Source organism: Oncorhynchus keta, chromosome 14 (assembly GCF_023373465.1).
Source record: "Oncorhynchus keta strain PuntledgeMale-10-30-2019 chromosome 14, Oket_V2, whole genome shotgun sequence".
In the NCBI taxonomy this organism is placed as follows: domain Eukaryota; kingdom Metazoa; phylum Chordata; class Actinopteri; order Salmoniformes; family Salmonidae; genus Oncorhynchus; species Oncorhynchus keta.
In genome coordinates this window covers 12,085,691-12,103,190 of record NC_068434.1, presented here as the reverse complement: position 1 = coordinate 12,103,190, position 17,500 = coordinate 12,085,691, and the positions used below count along the sequence as shown (strand labels likewise).

The following is a 17,500-nucleotide window of genomic DNA, read 5'->3' as shown; positions in this document are numbered from 1 at the left end:
AACATTCTGGTATTGGCTGATATTTAGATCCCTGGGGACATTCTGGTATTGGCTGAAACTTAGATCTCTGGGAACATTCTGGTATTGGCTGATATTTAGATCTCTGGGGACATTCTGGTATTGGCTGAAACTTAGATCTCTGGGGACATTCTGGTATTGGCTGAAACTTAGATCTCTGGGAACATTCTGGTATTGGCTGATACTTAGATCTCTGGGAACATTCTGGTATTGGCTGATATTTAGATCCCTGGGGACATTCTGGTATTGGCTGAAACTTAGATCTCTGGGAACATTCTGGTATTGGCTGATATTTAGATCCCTGGGGACATTCTGGTATTGGCTGAAACTTAGATCTCTGGGGACATTCTGGTATTGGCTGAAACTTAGATCTCTGGGAACATTCTGGTATTGGCTGATACTTAGATCTCTGGGGACATTCTGGTATTGGCTGATACTTAGATCTCTGGGAACATTCTGGTATTGGCTGGATCTCTGGGAACATTCTGGTATTGGCTGATATTTAGATCCCTGGGGACATTCTAGTATTGGCTGATACTTAGATCTCTGGGAACATTCTGGTATTGGCTGATATTTAGATCCCTGGGGACATTCTAGTATTGGCTGATACTTAGATCTCTGGGAACATTCTGGTATTGGCTGATATTTAGATCTCTGGGGACATTCTGGTATTGGCTGATATTTAGATCCCGGGGACATTCTGGTATTGGCTGATACTTAGATCTCTGGGGACATTTTGGTATTGGCTGATATTTAGATCCCGGGGGACATTCTGGTATTGGCTGATATTTAGATCTCTGGGAACATTCTGGTATTGGCTGATATTTAGATCCCGGGGGACATTCTGGTATTGGCTGATACTTAGATCTCTGGGGACATTCTGGTATTGGCTGATATTTAGATCCCGGGGACATTCTGGTATTGGCTGATACTTAGATCTCTGGGGACATTCTGGTATTGGCTGATACTTAGATCTCTGGGAACATTCTGGTATTGGCTGAAACTTAGATCTCTGGGAACATTCTGGTATTGGCTGAAACTTAGATCTCTGGGAACATTCTGGTATTGGCTGATATTTAGATCCCTGGGGACATTCTGGTATTGGCTGAAACTTAGATCTCTGGGAACATTCTGGTATTGGCTGATATTTAGATCCCTGGGGACATTCTGGTATTGGCTGAAACTTAGATCTCTGGGGACATTCTGGTATTGGCTGAAACTTAGATCTCTGGGAACATTCTGGTATTGGCTGATACTTAGATCTCTGGGAACATTCTGGTATTGGCTGATATTTAGATCTCTGGGGACATTCTGGTATTGGCTGATATTTAGATCCCTGGGGACATTCTGGTATTGGCTGATATTTAGATCTCTGGGGACATTCTGGTATTGGCTGATATTTAGATCCCGGGGGACATTCTGGTATTGGCTGATACTTAGATCTCTGGGGACATTCTGGTATTGGCTGATATTTAGATCCCGGGGACATTCTGGTATTGGCTGATATTTAGATCTCTGGGAACATTCTGGTATTGGCTGATATTTAGATCCCGGGGACATTCTGGTATTGGCTGATATTTAGATCTCTGGGAACATTCTGGTATTGGCTGATATTTAGATCCCGGGGACATTCTGGTATTGGCTGATATTTAGATCTCTGGGAACATTCTGGTATTGGCTGATATTTAGATCCCTGGGGACATTCTGGTATTGGCTGATATTTAGATCCCTGGGGACATTCTGGTATTGGCTGATATTTAGATCCCGGGGGACATTCTGGTATTGGCTGATATTTAGATCTCTGGGAACATTCTGGTATTGGCTGATATTTAGATCTCTGGGGACATTCTGGTATTGGCTGATATTTAGATCCCTGGGGACATTCTGGTATTGGCTGATATTTAGATCCCTGGGGACATTCTGGTATTGGCTGATATTTAGATCCCTGGGGACATTCTGGTATTGGCTGATATTTAGATCCCTGGGGACATTCTGGTATTGGCTGATACTTAGATCTCTGGGAACATTCTGGTATTGGCTGGATCTCTGGGAACATTCTGGTATTGGCTGATATTTAGATCCCTGGGGACATTCTAGTATTGGCTGATACTTAGATCTCTGGGAACATTCTGGTATTGGCTGATATTTAGATCTCTGGGAACATTCTGGTATTGGCTGATATTTAGATCCTGGGGACATTCTGGTATTGGCTGATATTTAGATCCCTGGGGACATTCTGGTATTGGCTGATATTTAGATCTCTGGGGACATTCTGGTATTGGCTGATATTTAGATCTCTGGGGACATTCTGGTATTGGCTGATATTTAGATCCCTGGGGACATTCTGGTATTGGCTGATATTTAGATCCCTGGGGACATTCTGGTATTGGCTGATACTTAGATCTCTGGGAACATTCTGGTATTGGCTGGATCTCTGGGAACATTCTGGTATTGGCTGATATTTAGATCCCTGGGGACATTCTAGTATTGGCTGATACTTAGATCTCTGGGAACATTCTGGTATTGGCTGATATTTAGATCTCTGGGAACATTCTGGTATTGGCTGATATTTAGATCGCTGGGGACATTCTGGTATTGGCTGATATTTAGATCCCTGGGGACATTCTGGTATTGGCTGATATTTAGATCTCTGGGGACATTCTGGTATTGGCTGATATTTAGATCTCTGGGAACATTCTGGTATTGGCTGATATTTAGATCCCTGGGGACATTCTGGTATTGGCTGATATTTAGATCTCTGGGAACATTCTGGTATTGGCTGATACTTAGATCTCTGGGAACATTCTGGTATTGGCTGATACTTAGATCTCTGGGAACATTCTGGTATTGGCTGGATCTCTGGGGACATTCTGGTATTGGCTGATACTTAGATCTCTGATTCTTATTGGAAATTATTTATCTGTCTCTTTACTGACATTTTTAAGCCTTTGTTTGAGGGAAAATGTATCCATAACTGTTATAAGGGTCTTATCTTCCTCCCTCAGCTAACCTTTGTGCACTCGATGAGTTAATTAGTTTGGTGTCTTCTTTTACTAAATCATAAGATATGAAATTATGATTGGGAAATGCAGGCTTCAGACAATCAAAAATAAATGTGTAATGATCTAAACATAACCCAGCTGATGACTACGCCTTCACGGCCCAACCCTAAATATCCTTCAAGGTCAGCTCTGATTGATCTTATCTTAACTTAAATATGTTTCTACTGGTGTCTTTGCCAAGGATATTATTGAACATTGCCCAGTTGTTTGTGTTAGAAATGTGAGAATTACACCATTTCTAAACCTCGTGTCGTCACGAAGAGGAACTTTAAAAAGTTCAGCAAAAATGTATTTTTAACATGATCTTTATTTTAGTGACCTTGACTGTATTTCACAGGACCTGATTTAGCTTTCAGACTATTGTGGATAATCATGCTCCCTTCAAAGAATTAAGGTGTAGGTAGGTAGATGGAATGTCTGGTACACTCTGGAATTATCAGAAGTCACTCATTAAAAGAGATCACGCTTGTGTCAAGGCCAGGAACACAGGGCTTAGGCCTGGACTGGCAAGCTTTTAAGCAACTGAGGAATCACTGTGTAAGACAAATCAGAAAGGCTAAATCTGGTTATTATGTAACCTCTCTTTCTCATTGTAATGGGAACCCTGCTAAATTCTGGATAACTGTCAAATCCCTGAAGGGTTCTACTTCCTCTTCTCTGCCACAACAAATTAATTCAGACACTGGCCTCATTATGGGAAAAAATGCCATTATTAATGCATTTAATCATAATTTTATTTCAGCGGGCTCTCTCTTTGCAATAACTTCTAAGCTTATTCACAATGATACTGGGATGGATGCTGACAGGGGGAAACTTGTTGAATGATCAGAGAAATGATAGTCAAAGCTTTTCTTTTAGGTTATTTACAGAAAAATAAGTCCTGGATGCTTTGCTAGCATTACACAACAAGAAATCCACAGAGGGCCGACCAATTGGATTCTGGTCTTCTTAAGTGTGCAGAGCCCATCATTGTTGGCTCAATAACCCACATTAGTTATTTATCGTTGTTATCAGGAAATATTCCTAAAGTATGTAAATCAGCTCTTGTGCTGCCACTTCATAAGGACGGGGATAGTAGAGATCTTAATCATTATCGCCCCATTTCAAGGCTTCTTTGTCTAGCTAAGATTCTAGAATCCTTGGTAAATGTACAACTTTTCTCTTTTTTTAATCTGAGAAATGTATTTAGAATGTAAACCAATCAGGGTTTAGTCCTGGACATAGCACTATTGCAGCTACCACTAGTAGTTAATGATCTTGTCAAAGCTTTACACACTAAAATGAAATGTGCTGTTTTGTTTGTGGACCAGTCAACACTCTTGAAACTCACGCTATTTTATTGACTACGTTGTCCTCGATAGGCCAGAGCTTTGACGCCTGTTGATGATTTCATGATTATCTTAGTGACAGAACTCAGATTATTTTAGTGACAGAACTCAGATTATTTTAGTGACAGAACTCAGATTATTTTAGTGACAGAACTCAGATTATTTTAGTGACAGAACTCAGATTATTTTAGTGACAGAACTCAGATTATTTTAGTGACAGAACTCAGACCAGCGTGATTGATGAGGTTAAGTCTGAATTTCTTGACGTGCATAAAGATATATCACAGCAGTCGATTTTGGAATCTGGGCCCAGATTCACAAAACCTTTTTAAGAAGAAACGTCTTCTTAATTGCCATCCCCCTTAACTATAGATTTATGAAGAAGGTTAAGCAAAGTTGCTATTCTTCAAAAAGGTTATGGGACATGTTCGTTATTTCTTGTGTTTCTCCTTAAGCAAAAAGTTAAGAGGAAATTAGATTCTTGAAAATAAAGTTATTGGATTGTTTTCTTGATTCCAAGATAGCTAAACCCTTGTCTTAAACTGAGGACAATGAGAGAAAACAGCTCATGAAAGCAATTGAACATGTTTAATTCACTCACAAACTTCATCTGAAAGTTTCAGTATTGATTATTTTAAACCCAAGAACATGTTTTTAGAACAGTAATCTCAGTATGAAATATGCTTACATGGTTGCCATTGCTAGCTAAATCGGTTGATTGTTCTGGTGTCGTTCGGGGCAGTTTAAAGTATTGATTGTTCTGGTGTCGTTCGGGGCAGTTTAACGTATTGATTGTTCTGGTGTCGTTCGGGGCAGTTTAAAGTATTGATTGTTCTGGTGTCGTTCAGGGCAGTTTAACGTATTGATTGTTCTGGTGTCGTTCAGGGCAGTTTAAAGTATTGATTGTTCTGGTGTCGTTCAGGGCAGTTTAAAGTATTGATTGTTCTGGTGTCGTTCGGGGCAGTTTAAAGTATTGATTGTTCTGGTGTCGTTCGGGGCAGTTTAAAGTATTGATTGTTCTGGTGTCGTTCGGGGCAGTTTAAAGTATTGATTGTTCTGGTGTCGTTCGGGGCAGTTTAAAGTATTGATTGTTCTGGTGTCGTTCGGGGCAGTTTAAAGTATTGATTGTTCTGGTGTCGTTCGGGGCAGTTTAAAGTATTGATTGTTCTGGTGTCGTTCAGGGCAGTTTAAAGTATTGATTGTTCTGGTGCTGTTCGGGGCAGTTTAAAGTATTGATTGTTCTGGTGTCGTTCGGGGCAGTTTAAAGTATTGATTGTTCTGGTGTCGTTCGGGGCAGTTTAACGTATTGATTGTTCTGGTGTCGTTCAGGGCAGTTTAAAGTATTGATTGTTGTCGTTCAGGGCAGTTTAAAGTATTGGTTGTTCTGGTGCTGTTCGGGGCAGTTTAAAGTATTGATTGCTGTTCGGGGGCAGTTTAACTGATTGTTGTCGTTCAGGGCAGTTTAAAGTATTGATTGTTCTGGTGTCGTTCGGGGCAGTTTAAAGTATTGATTGTTCTGGTGTCGTTCAGGGCAGTTTAAAGTATTGATTGTTGTCGTTCAGGGCAGTTTAAAGTATTGATTGTTCTGGTGCTGTTCGGGGCAGTTTAAAGTATTGATTGTTCTGGTGTCGTTCGGGGCAGTTTAAAGTATTGATTGTTCTGGTGTCGTTCGGGGCAGTTTAAAGTATTGATTGTTCTGGTGTCGTTCGGGGCAGTTTAAAGTATTGATTGTTCTGGTGTCGTTCGGGGCAGTTTAACGTATTGATTGTTCTGGTGTCGTTCGGGGCAGTTTAAAGTATTGATTGTTCTGGTGCGTTCGGGGCAGTTTAAAGTATTGATTGTTCTGGTGCTGTTCGGGGCAGTTTAAAGTATTGATTGTTCTGGTGTCGTTCGGGGCAGTTTAACGTATTGATTGTTCTGGTGTCGTTCGGGGCAGTTTAAAGTATTGATTGTTCTGGTGCTGTTCGGGGCAGTTTAAAGTATTGATTGTTCTGGTGTCGTTCGGGGCAGTTTAAAGTATTGATTGTTCTGGTGCTGTTCGGGGCAGTTTAAAGTATTGATTGTTCTGGTGTCGTTCAGGGCAGTTTAAAGTATTGGTTGTTCTGGTGCTGTTCGGGGCAGTTTAAAGTATTGATTGTTCTGGTGTCGTTCGGGGCAGTTTAACATATTGATTGTTCTGGTGCTGTTCGGGGCAGTTTAACGTATTGATTGTTCTGGTGTCGTTCGGGGCAGTTTAAAGTATTGATTGTTCTGGTGTCGTTCGGGGCAGTTTAAAGTATTGATTGTTCTGGTGCTGTTCGGGGTAGTTTAAAGTATTTATTGTTCTGGTGTCGTTCGGGGGCAGATTAACGTATTGATTGTTCTGGTGTCGTTCGGGGCAGTTTAAAGTATTGATTGTTCTGGTGCTGTTCGGGGTAGTTTAAAGTATTGATTGTTGTCGTTCGGGGCAGTTTAACGTATTGATTGTTCTGGTGTCGTTCGGGGCAGTTTAAAGTATTGATTGTTCTGGTGCTGTTCGGGGTAGTTTAAAGTATTGATTGTTGTCGTTCGGGGCAGTTTAACGTATTGATTGTTCTGGTGTCGTTCAGGGCAGTTTAAAGTATTGATTGTTCTGGTGCTGTTCGTTTAACGTATTGATTGTTCTGGTGCTGTTCGGGGCAGTTTAACGTATTGATTGTTCTGGTGTCTGTTCGGGGCAGTTTAAAGTATTGATTGTTCTGGTGTCGTTCGGGGCAGTTTAAAGTATTGATTGTTCTGGTGTCGTTCGGGGCAGTTTAAAGTATTGATTGTTCTGGTGCTGTTCGGGGCAGTTTAAAGTATTGATTGTTCTGGTGTCGTTCAGGGCAGTTTAAAGTATTGATTGTTCTGGTGTCGAAGCTTTTGAGGGGCAGTTTAAAGTATTGATTGTTCTGGTGTTATTTCGTTTTATTTTATTTATTTATATTTATTTAACTAGGCACGCAGTTTAAATTATTGATTGTTCTGCTGTTCAGGAGCAGAACGACAGCTCTGGGATTTGATCCTGCTTTGATTTGATCCTGCAACCTTTTCGGTTACAAGTCCAATGCTCTAACCACCATTATTCTACAATATATATATTTTTAAAAGTAAAAATAAGGAAAACTCCTTGAATGAGTAGGTGTGTCCAAACTTTTGACTGGTACTGTATATACTGTGTAATATGTGTGTATTTATGTTGTATAGTGCAGGGCACATTTGGAAAAGAAACCTAGGTCTCAATATGTCTTCCCAGTTAAACATTTAAATATAAATATACTTATTTTGACCAGGGTCTGGTCTAAGGTAGTGCATTATATAGGGAATAGGGTGCCATTTGGGATATAGACCTCAGATTAATTCCTGGATTAGGAGGAGCTCAGATTGCTACAGCATTTCAGCAGAACTCTTTTTGCGTCATGTGGATAGCTAGACTCTGATGTCTTAATTAACACTCTCTCAGCCTCCACACACGTGCACACACGCACACACGCACACACACACACACACACACACACACACACACACACACACACACACACACACACACACACACACACACACACACACACACACACACACACACACACACACACACACACACACACACACACACACACACACACACACACACACACACACACACACACACACACACACACACACACACACACACACACATCCCCCCATTACACCTTCCACTGGGGTACAAATCAGCACCATCTGCATATAAAACACTTCTATAGTTTCTGATGAGAGACAGACAGGTTGGAGTTGACAGACAGTCTTCTTTCTGGACTCTACAGAGCAGGTGTAAGGGGGAGTTAGGCGAGTTAGTGTGAGTTAACGGGAGTTAGTGAGAATTAATTGGAGCTAGTGCAGATTAGTTAGCGGGAGTTAGCGGCTCTGACCTGGTTTCTCTGGCCCCACACTGCGTCAGCATACCGCTCTGCCCTGTGAAGTCGTCTCTCTAGGTCTCTCAGCTAGGACGCTCTGCCTCTGTGATCCTCGTCTCTCCGGCTCCGCGCCACCCACGCCATCTGACACTCTTATCCAGAAGAAGGAAGGGGAATGAGAGGAGCAGCTGGAGCCCACCCTCTCATCTCTCCTCTCCTCTCCTCTGCTCTCCTCTCATCTCTCCTCTCCTCTGCTCTCCTCTCATCTCCTCTCCTCTGCTCTCCTCTCATCTCCTCTCCTTTTCTTTCCTTTCCTTTCCTTTCTCATCTTTCCTTTCCTTTCCTCTTTCCTTTCTCCTCTCCTCTCCTCTCCTCTCCTCTCCTCTCCTCTCCTCTCCTCTCCTCTCCTCTCCTCTGCTCTCCTCTCCTCTGCTCTCCTCTCATCTTCTCCTCTCCTTCCTTTCCCTTTCTTCCTTTCCTTTCCTTTCCTTTCCTTTCCTTTCCTTTCCTTTCCTTTCCTTTCCTTTCCTTTCCTCTCCTCTCCTCTCCTCTCCTCTCCTCTCCTCTCCTCTCCTCTCCTCTCCTCACCTCACCTCACCTCACCTCACCTCAGGAGCCCTGTATTGGTACTGTAGACCTCAGCCTCAGTTTCCCCACATGAGTTAATGTAGCACTTTATACAATCTGGCATATTCAGCCTTGCTTGTGTCCTGACTGAACCCTCCCTCCCCCTTACCCCCCTCCCTCCCCCTATCTGGTGTATGTGACAATAAAACATTATTATTGTTTTTTTATACACATGCACTCTTTATAATCGACCCCCTCTTTCCGTCTATCACCTTCTATAAATGGGAATGTACGAATGGATCGGCAGTGTTTGGTGTGGAAGGAAGGCCTCCTCAACAACTGATCTAACCTAGCCATGTAGAAGTGTTCACTAGAGGAAGGCCTCCTCAGCAACTGATCTAACCTAGCCATGTAGAAGTGTTCGCTAGAGGAAGGCCTCCTCAACAACTGATCTAACCTAGCCATGTAGAAGTGTTCACTAGAGGAAGGCCTCCTCAACAACTGATCTAACCTAGCCATGTAGAAGTGTTCACTAGAGGAAGGCCTCCTCAACAACTGATCTAACCTAGCCATGTAGAAGTGTTCACTAGAGGAAGGCCTCCTCAGCAACTGATCTAACCTAGCCACGTAGAAGTGTTCGCTAGAGGAAGGCCTCCTCAACAACTGATCTAACCTAGCCATGTAGAAGTGTTCGCTAGAGGAAGGCCTCCTCAACAACTGATCTAACCTAGCCACGTAGAAGTGTTCGCTAGAGGAAGGCCTCCTCAACAACTGATCTAACATAGCCACGTAGAAGTGTTCGCTAGAGGAAGGCCTCCTCAACAACTGATCTAACCTAGCCATGTAGAAGTGTTCGCTAGAGGAAGGCCTCCTCAACAACTGATCTAACATAGCCACGTAGAAGTGTTCGCTAGAGGAAGGCCTCCTCAGCAACTGATCTAACCAAGCCATCTAGAAGTGTTCGCTAGAGGAAGGGGGAGTGTCCTTCGTTAGTGGGGAGACCGGGCTTCTCAGTCTACACACCTGCAGTTTTCAACGCCAAATCATCCTCCAAGGCTGAGGAGTGAGAGAGAAATGAAGTCTGTTAAATAAGTGGACCTTCATGTCTATAAGAATGTTACTTCCTCACCATGACCCTTGGGGTGTTTTCCTCGTCTTTCTATTCTGATCTGTAGTCAGGCATGTAGCTACGGTAGATAGCAGATAATGATCTGTAGTCAGGCGTGTAGCTACGGTAGATAGCAGATAATGATCTGTAGTCAGGCGTGTAGCTACGGTAGATAGCAGATAATGATCTGTAGTCAGGCGTGTAGCTACGGTAGATAGCAGATAATGATCTGTAGTCAGGCATGTAGCTACGGTAGATAGCAGATAATGATCTGTAGTCAGGCATGTAGCTACGGTAGATAGCAGATAATGATCTGTAGTCAGGCATGTAGCTACGGTAGATAGCAGATAATGATCTGTAGTCAGGCATGTAGCTACGGTAGATAGCAGATAATGATCTGTAGTCAGGCGTGTAGCTACGGTAGATAGCAGATAATACAGAGAGCATTGTAGACAGGGCACCCGTCTGTTTGTGCCCTCATGCCACTCCTTTTCATGCCAAACATGAAGAAATCTGAAACATACCGATACCCAGGATAGCAGCATTGTGAGTGGATGACATGTCTGTCTGTCTGTCCCTCCCTCTCAGCGGTTCAGTCCTGTGAAGGAACTGGCTCCTCCTGTAGGTATGTACAATGACCCGCGCTGTGCTCTGGAGATCCTCAAGAAGACCACTGGAATGCAGAGAAATCCCTTTGGTCTGACTGCTGTTCGGTTCCTCCCTGACAGCCGGAAACAGTCCACTCCAGGTGTGTGTGTGTGTGTGTGTGTGTCTGTGTGTGTCTGTGTGTGTTTGTGTGTCTGTGTGTGTTTGTGTTTGTGTATAATATATATCCACAACACACTCTGTCTCCCCCACACCTCTCAAACACTCCCCGTTACTCACATTGCTGACCCAGTGTGTGTTTATGTACTTAACGGCCGGGCAGATGTTTTATGGCTGATACACGGTGGCAGTACATCATCTGGAAATACTGCCATTTGACAAGTGCATAAATGCCCAGCATAGATAGATGGCTGAAGGTAGTTTCAGTGATGACTGAAACGTCAGTCCGTGTGAAGTAGAGCTTTTATGTATTGTAGTGTTAGTGTGTGTACAGGGAGAGATTTAATGTATCAAGGTAGGATGCTGGGTAATCAAACAGTCATTCCCCCACATTTATCCATTTACTGCCTCTCTCTTACACACACATCAACACAGTCCCCACCCCCGCCTGTGTTAATGCTCTGCTCCCACCTCAGGTCCTGGTGCTTATAATATGTTTGAATATGGCCTGGCCCAGGACAGCATAAAAAAGGCTTACCTAGAGAGTACCAGGAAGGGAGGCTTCGGCTCGACAGCCCAACGCAGTCTCGTGTTCCACAAAAATGAAGAGGTCCCTGGGCCTGGCCAGTACAAGGTAGGACTTGCTCTCAGCACTGCTAGAAAGACAAGCCCATGATCTGATCTGTAGTGTGGTAGAACCATGGGGATTATTACAGAGCTCAGCAAAAACTCTCATCTCCCGTGTGTGTGTGTGTGTGTGTGTGTGTGTGTGTGTGTGTGTGTGTGTGTGTGTGTGTGTGTGTGTGTGTCTGTGCGTGTGTCTGTGTGCTGTGTGTGTGTGTGTGTGTGTGTGTGTGTGTGTGTGTGTGTGTGTGTGTGTGCGTGTGCGTGTGCGTGTGCGTGTGCGTGTGTGTGTGTGTCTAGGTGGAGAAGAAGACAGAGGAGCTGTACAAGAAGCAGCACACAGCAGCATTCAAGTCGGCCACAGAACGACTGGCCATATCCCTGGTGGCTAAAGTAAGACTATTGGGCATTGATTCATCACACACACACACACACACACACAACACCAGCACGGACTCAGCATGCATGCTGTGATACAGCTGTTTAGAACAGGCATCAAGGCAGCATGTGAACTAAGGAGAGTATCAACAACATACAGTCTGAAAGCTTTCACAATAGATACTCCACCTGCCCTCAGAACGGCATTCTCTAGTCTGCAAGGAAGTATCAATTATAAATGGCCAACCTGTAAACACACACACACACACACACACACACACACACACACACACACACACACACACACACACACACACACACACACACACACACACACACACACACACACACACACACACACACACACACACACACACACACATTGTCAGAGAACATCCGTGATTATTAATGAGACTGGTTATTTTTCCTGTTTACCATTTCTGTCCCCCTGCTGTTTTCTCCCACACACACACACACACACACACACACACACACACACACACACACACACACACACACACACACACATTCGCTGAAAGGCTGAGGCTCTGTGCTGCTGTCAGTGTGTGTGCGTGTATGTGTGCAGCAGTTCAGTGGGAGTAATACGCCTGGGTTTAAGCTGTCCTCTCTAAATAGTGCATCTCAGCTGGCAGCATTTGTCCCAGGTTGTCCTGAAGCTCAGCCAGAGCACGCTACTCCCTCTGTCAACACTTATTATTATTCCACGCACAACACCGTCCTCACCCCCCCCCCCATATTGATCAATTCCGGACCATCATAAAACTAGACGTGTAATTCATTTCTCTCCCAGCAAGTTGCTTCTCTTATTAATCACCTTTAACAGCTGTATGTTGTGTCTCAAATGACACCCTTTTCCCTGTGTAGTGCACTACTTTTAGACCAGAACCCTATGGCACCCTATTCCCTGTGTAGTGCACTATGGCACCCTATTCCCTGTGTAGTGCACTACTTTAGACCAGAACCCTATGGCACCCTATTCCCTGTGTAGTGCACTATTTTAGACCAGTGCACTATGGCACCCTATTCCCTGTGTAGTGCACTATGGCACCCTATTCCCTGTGTAGTGCACTACTTTTGACCAGACACTAGGATGCTACTTGTGATGCCTTCATTAACATAGCAGCCTTACTGGGGGTGCTAATGGTACTGAAGTGCACTGACAGGGGCAGAGTGTTTTGGGGCCGTTTGTAGTTTGATAGGAACGCTTGTCATGTAGTTTGGTGGGTTTCTAGGCCGAGACAAGAGTCAGAAGTAGGCATATCATCACAAAGCCAAAATCTAAGATGTACAGAACTGGATCCAATACTATTTGAAAACTTTTCAAATACTTTGAACATTTTCCAGCTTCTCTGGAGTGCTACATGGGCGGGGTTTCCTTTTTGGGACAATTCAATTGTTAATTAAGCCATGCAAGCTCAATAAAGCACATATAAAGAATTTTAAATAATTTCAAATAGTATTTGAACCCAAGGTCTTAAGCTGTGTGGGTGAATAATATGAAGGAAGGCGTGTCAGTCAGGGGCATTTTGAGCTTGGTCAATTGGTGAATGGTGGAAGGTGAACCATACCCATACTAACAAAGACCCTGTTTGACAGAACAGCATTTACTGTGATATGAGTCTTATACAAATGTGCAATAAAATTAATTTTGGCTACAGATGCAGATGGATAGAAACGCTCAAAGGCATTATGACCACAGTGGCGGTCAGTGCCGTTTATTAAGAGGAGGGAGTACGATTTTACATTTTTTTTTGAGCATGGCCCTATTTCTATTACAGCATAATGGATGACTGTCATTCATATTCCATTCACCCAGTTCAATGTAACAGCGATAGGTTTAGGCGACTATAATTTTCCCAATACTATTATGAGGTTGCTACAACCTAGCCTACGAATGAAAGTTTACAACGTATGTACACACAGGTGGAGAGACAAATTTGAGGTGACAGACAGTGACATTCAATACCACCTTGCACACTCTTGCCTGCATCTAGCTGATCTAGGGTGTAATCAATAGTCCTATTAATTCAATATGAATAGTTTCTATTGGACAAATTCAGGTATGTTTATCCCCGTTTTGTTTTGTTTGTTTCCATTTAAGAAACGTTTTTCAACAGAATCAGTGGGATGAATACACCCCTGATCACACGTAAACACAGTTCACTCTCATAACAGCCACGTTGTATTCCTTCTCTTCCCTTCGCTTGTGGACTTGAAGACTGATGTGTACAACACATCAGTTGTATGTGGCCAGGCGAAAAAACCACTACAAACAGCCTACATCGTTGTCACCATATTAGCTAAACTAACTTCATATTCAGCATAGCTAATAGTAAACCCGCTACAATCATGCACTAATGTTAGTGTGCAGTCAGTAAGCAGTTACATCGGCGGGCCCCACGGCAATGAATTAGTAATACCAAAAACTTACCTTGACTTGGAAGAATTACAGGGTTGTGTTGGAAAGTCATAGCCAGCTAGCTAACATAGCATCCCTCTGTTATAGCCAGCTAGTTAACATAGCATCCCTCTGTTATAGCCAGCTAGCTAACATAGCATCCCTCTGTTATAGCCAGCTAGCTAACATAGCATCCCTCTGTTATAGCCAGCTAGCTAACATAGCATCCCTCTGTTATAGCCAGCAAGCTAACATAGCATCCCTCTGTTATAGCCAGCTAGCTAACATAGCATCCCTCTATTATAGCTTAGCTTAGCAACCCCTTGTTATAGACAGCAGCTAACATAGCATCCCTCTGTTATAGCCACCTAGCTAACATAGCAACCCCTTGTTATAGCCAGCTAGCTAACATAGCATCCCTCTGTTTGAGCAGGGTGTTTCAGTAGACTAAACTAGATAGCTGCAATTGCTAGCTAAGTAAGTGAAACTGAAAGTGAAAAAATGACAATCTCTCTATTTCTCTGTTGCTTCTTCAAATCAAATCAAATCAAATTTATTTATATAGCTTCTGCTTATCTCAAAGTGCTGTTCTTCTTCATTTTAGAAGAAATTAATTAGTTCAAAACTGTTCAACTATTGTCTTTCTCTCTCTTTGAGTCAACTACTCACCACATTTTATACACTACAGTGTTAGCTAGCTAGTACTAGATTAATTCTCTGATCCTTTGATTGGGTGGAAAACATGTCAGTCATGCTGCAGTAACTCTTATAGGCTGGAGGACATCCTCTGGAAGTTGTGATAATTACTGTGTAAGTCTATGGAAGGGGGTGAGAACCATGAGCCTCCTAGGTTTTGTTTTGAAGTCAATGTACCCAGAGGAGGACCGAAGCTAGCTGTCCTCCGGCTACACCATGGTGCTACTCTACAGTTATTTGGTGACATATGATTATATTTAGTATAGTTGGTAGAGCATGGCGCTTGTAACGCCAGGGTAGTGGGTTCGATTCCCGGGACCACCCATACGTAGAATGTATGCACACATGACTGTAAGTCGCTTTGGATAAAAGCGTCTGCTAAATGGCATATATTATATTATTATTATTATTATATTATTATATATTATATTAGTATAGTTTTATCTAAAAATGATAACTTTTTAAATGTTATACAATTACATTTTTTATTAAATTCACCGAGGAGGATTGTCCTCCCCTTGCTTGTCTGAGGAGCCTCTACGATATGACTAGGGTCAGTTGTTTTGATTGTTTGATGTCTTTATTCAGAAGATGAGTTGTCATTTAGGGACAGTTGTTTGGGTTGCTTTTGTTGAGCTTTTTCTTTGACCGGTGTTTCCAGCATTATCCACTAGGTTTGCTGCAGGTAAGAAATAGTAAGAAATGTTCTTTAATTGACACAAGCTGTCTCCAATCAGTCAATCTATCTATCAATCAATGTCTGGTTGTACGCGAGTTTTTCAAGAGTGACATTCATTTTGACAGGTCGTTGCAAAAGTTATATACAGTGGATTCTGAAAAGTATTCAGACCCCTTCACTTTTTCCATATTTTGTTACATTACAGCCTTATTCTTAAATGTATAAAAATCTACACACAGCACCCCATAATGACAAAGCAAAAATGTTTTTTGTTTGTTGAAATATCACATTTACATACATTTTCAGAACCTTTACTCAGTACTATGTAATAACACCTTAATAACACCAGCGATTACAGCCTCGAGTCTTCTTGGGTATGATGTCTCTCCAGAGACGTTCAATCAGGTTCAAGTCCGGGCTCTGAGGTCCTGAGCGCTCTGGAGCAGGTTTTAATCAAGATCTCTCTATACTTTGCTCCGTTCATCTTTTCCTCGATCCGGACTAGTCTCCCAGTCCCTGTCGCTGAAAAACATCCCACAGCATGATGCTGCCTCCACCATGCTTCACCGTCGGGATGGTGCCAGGTTTCCTCCAGATGTGATGCTTGGCATTCAGGCCAAAAGTTCTATCTTGGTTTCATTAGACAAAATAATCTTGTTTCTCATGATCTGAGAGTCCCTTAGGTGCTTTTTGGCAAAGTCCAGACTGTCTTGTGCCTTTTACTGATGAGTGGCTTCCACCTGGCCACTCTGCCATAAAGGCCTGATTGGTGGAGTGCTGCAGAGATGGTTGTCCTTCTGGAAGGTTCTCCCATCTCCACAGAGGAACTCTGGAGCTCTGTCAGAGTCACCATCGGATTCTTGGTCACCTCCCTGACCAAGGCCCTTGTCCCCTGATTGCTCAGTTTGGCCGGGCGGCCAGCTCTAGGAAGAGGTTTGGTGGTTCAAAACTTATTCCATTTAAGAATGATAGGGCCACTGTGTTCTTGGGGCCTTCAATAGGGACCTTGGGTACCCAGATCTGTGCTTCGACACAATCCTGTCTTAGAGCTCTACAGACAATTCCTTCGACCTCATGGCTTGTTTTTTTGCTCAGAGGTGCACTGTCAACGGTGGGACCTTATATAGACAGGTGTGTACCTTTCCAAATCATGTCCAATCAGTTGAATTTACCACAGGTGGACACCAATCAAGTTATAGAGACATCTCAAGGATGATCAATGGAAATAGGATGCACCTGAGATCAATTTCAATTCTCATAGCAAATGGTCTGAATACTTATGTAGATAAGGTGGTTATTTCATTCTTTTAAATCTTTACAAAATTAGCTGAAATTTAAAAAAAAATCTGCTTTTGATTTGTCATTGTGGAGTATTGTTTGAAGATTGAGGAAAGCATTTGAATTTAATCCATTTTAGAATAAGGCTGTAACGTAACAAGATCTGTAAAAAGTGAAGGGGTCTGAATACTTTCAGATTGCACTGTGTTTTGGTATTTTAGTAGTAAATCTCTTTCCCCCTAGCAGTTAAACTCTACTATTGAAATCGTGATGTAGAGGCACCTTGAGAAGGTTCCTTTACGTCTTCTCAAGTGAGGAGTACGGTATGGAATCCACTCCCTTCTAGATGTGCTGGGTGGTAAACACCTCAAGGAAGGAGTACGGTATGAAATCCACTCCCTTCTAGATGTGCTGGGTGGTACATCTCAGGTGAGGAGTACGGTATGAAATCCACTCCCTTCTAGATGTGCTGGGTGGTACCACCTCAAGGAAGGAGTACGGTATGAAATCCACTCCCTTCTAGATGTGCTGGGTGGTACCACCTCAAGGAAGGAGTACGGTATGAAATCCACTCTCTTCTAGATGTGCTGGGTGGTAAACACCTCAAGGAAGGAGTACGGTATGAAATCCACTCTCTTCTAGATGTGCTGGGTGGTAAACACCTCAAGGAAGGAGTACGGTATGA

General features: G+C 42.9%; 1 protein-coding gene across 3 annotated transcripts in view; it reads left to right on the top strand.

Annotated features, from left to right (window-relative positions):
- stpg2 (sperm-tail PG-rich repeat containing 2) overlaps positions 1–17,500 on the top strand; it is a 147,230-nt gene that overhangs the window by 21,995 nt on the left and 107,735 nt on the right. For all 3 annotated transcript variants that reach the window (XR_008063736.1, XM_052461107.1, XM_052461106.1), the window contains exons 8-10: positions 10,565–10,724; positions 11,218–11,375; positions 11,666–11,758. Coding sequence is in view for 2 of the 3 variants with exons in the window: in XM_052461107.1 (XP_052317067.1) it covers positions 10,565–10,724; positions 11,218–11,375; positions 11,666–11,758 (411 nt within the window). In the remaining variant the exon portion in view is untranslated. The remainder of the gene's footprint in view (positions 1–10,564; positions 10,725–11,217; positions 11,376–11,665; positions 11,759–17,500) is intronic.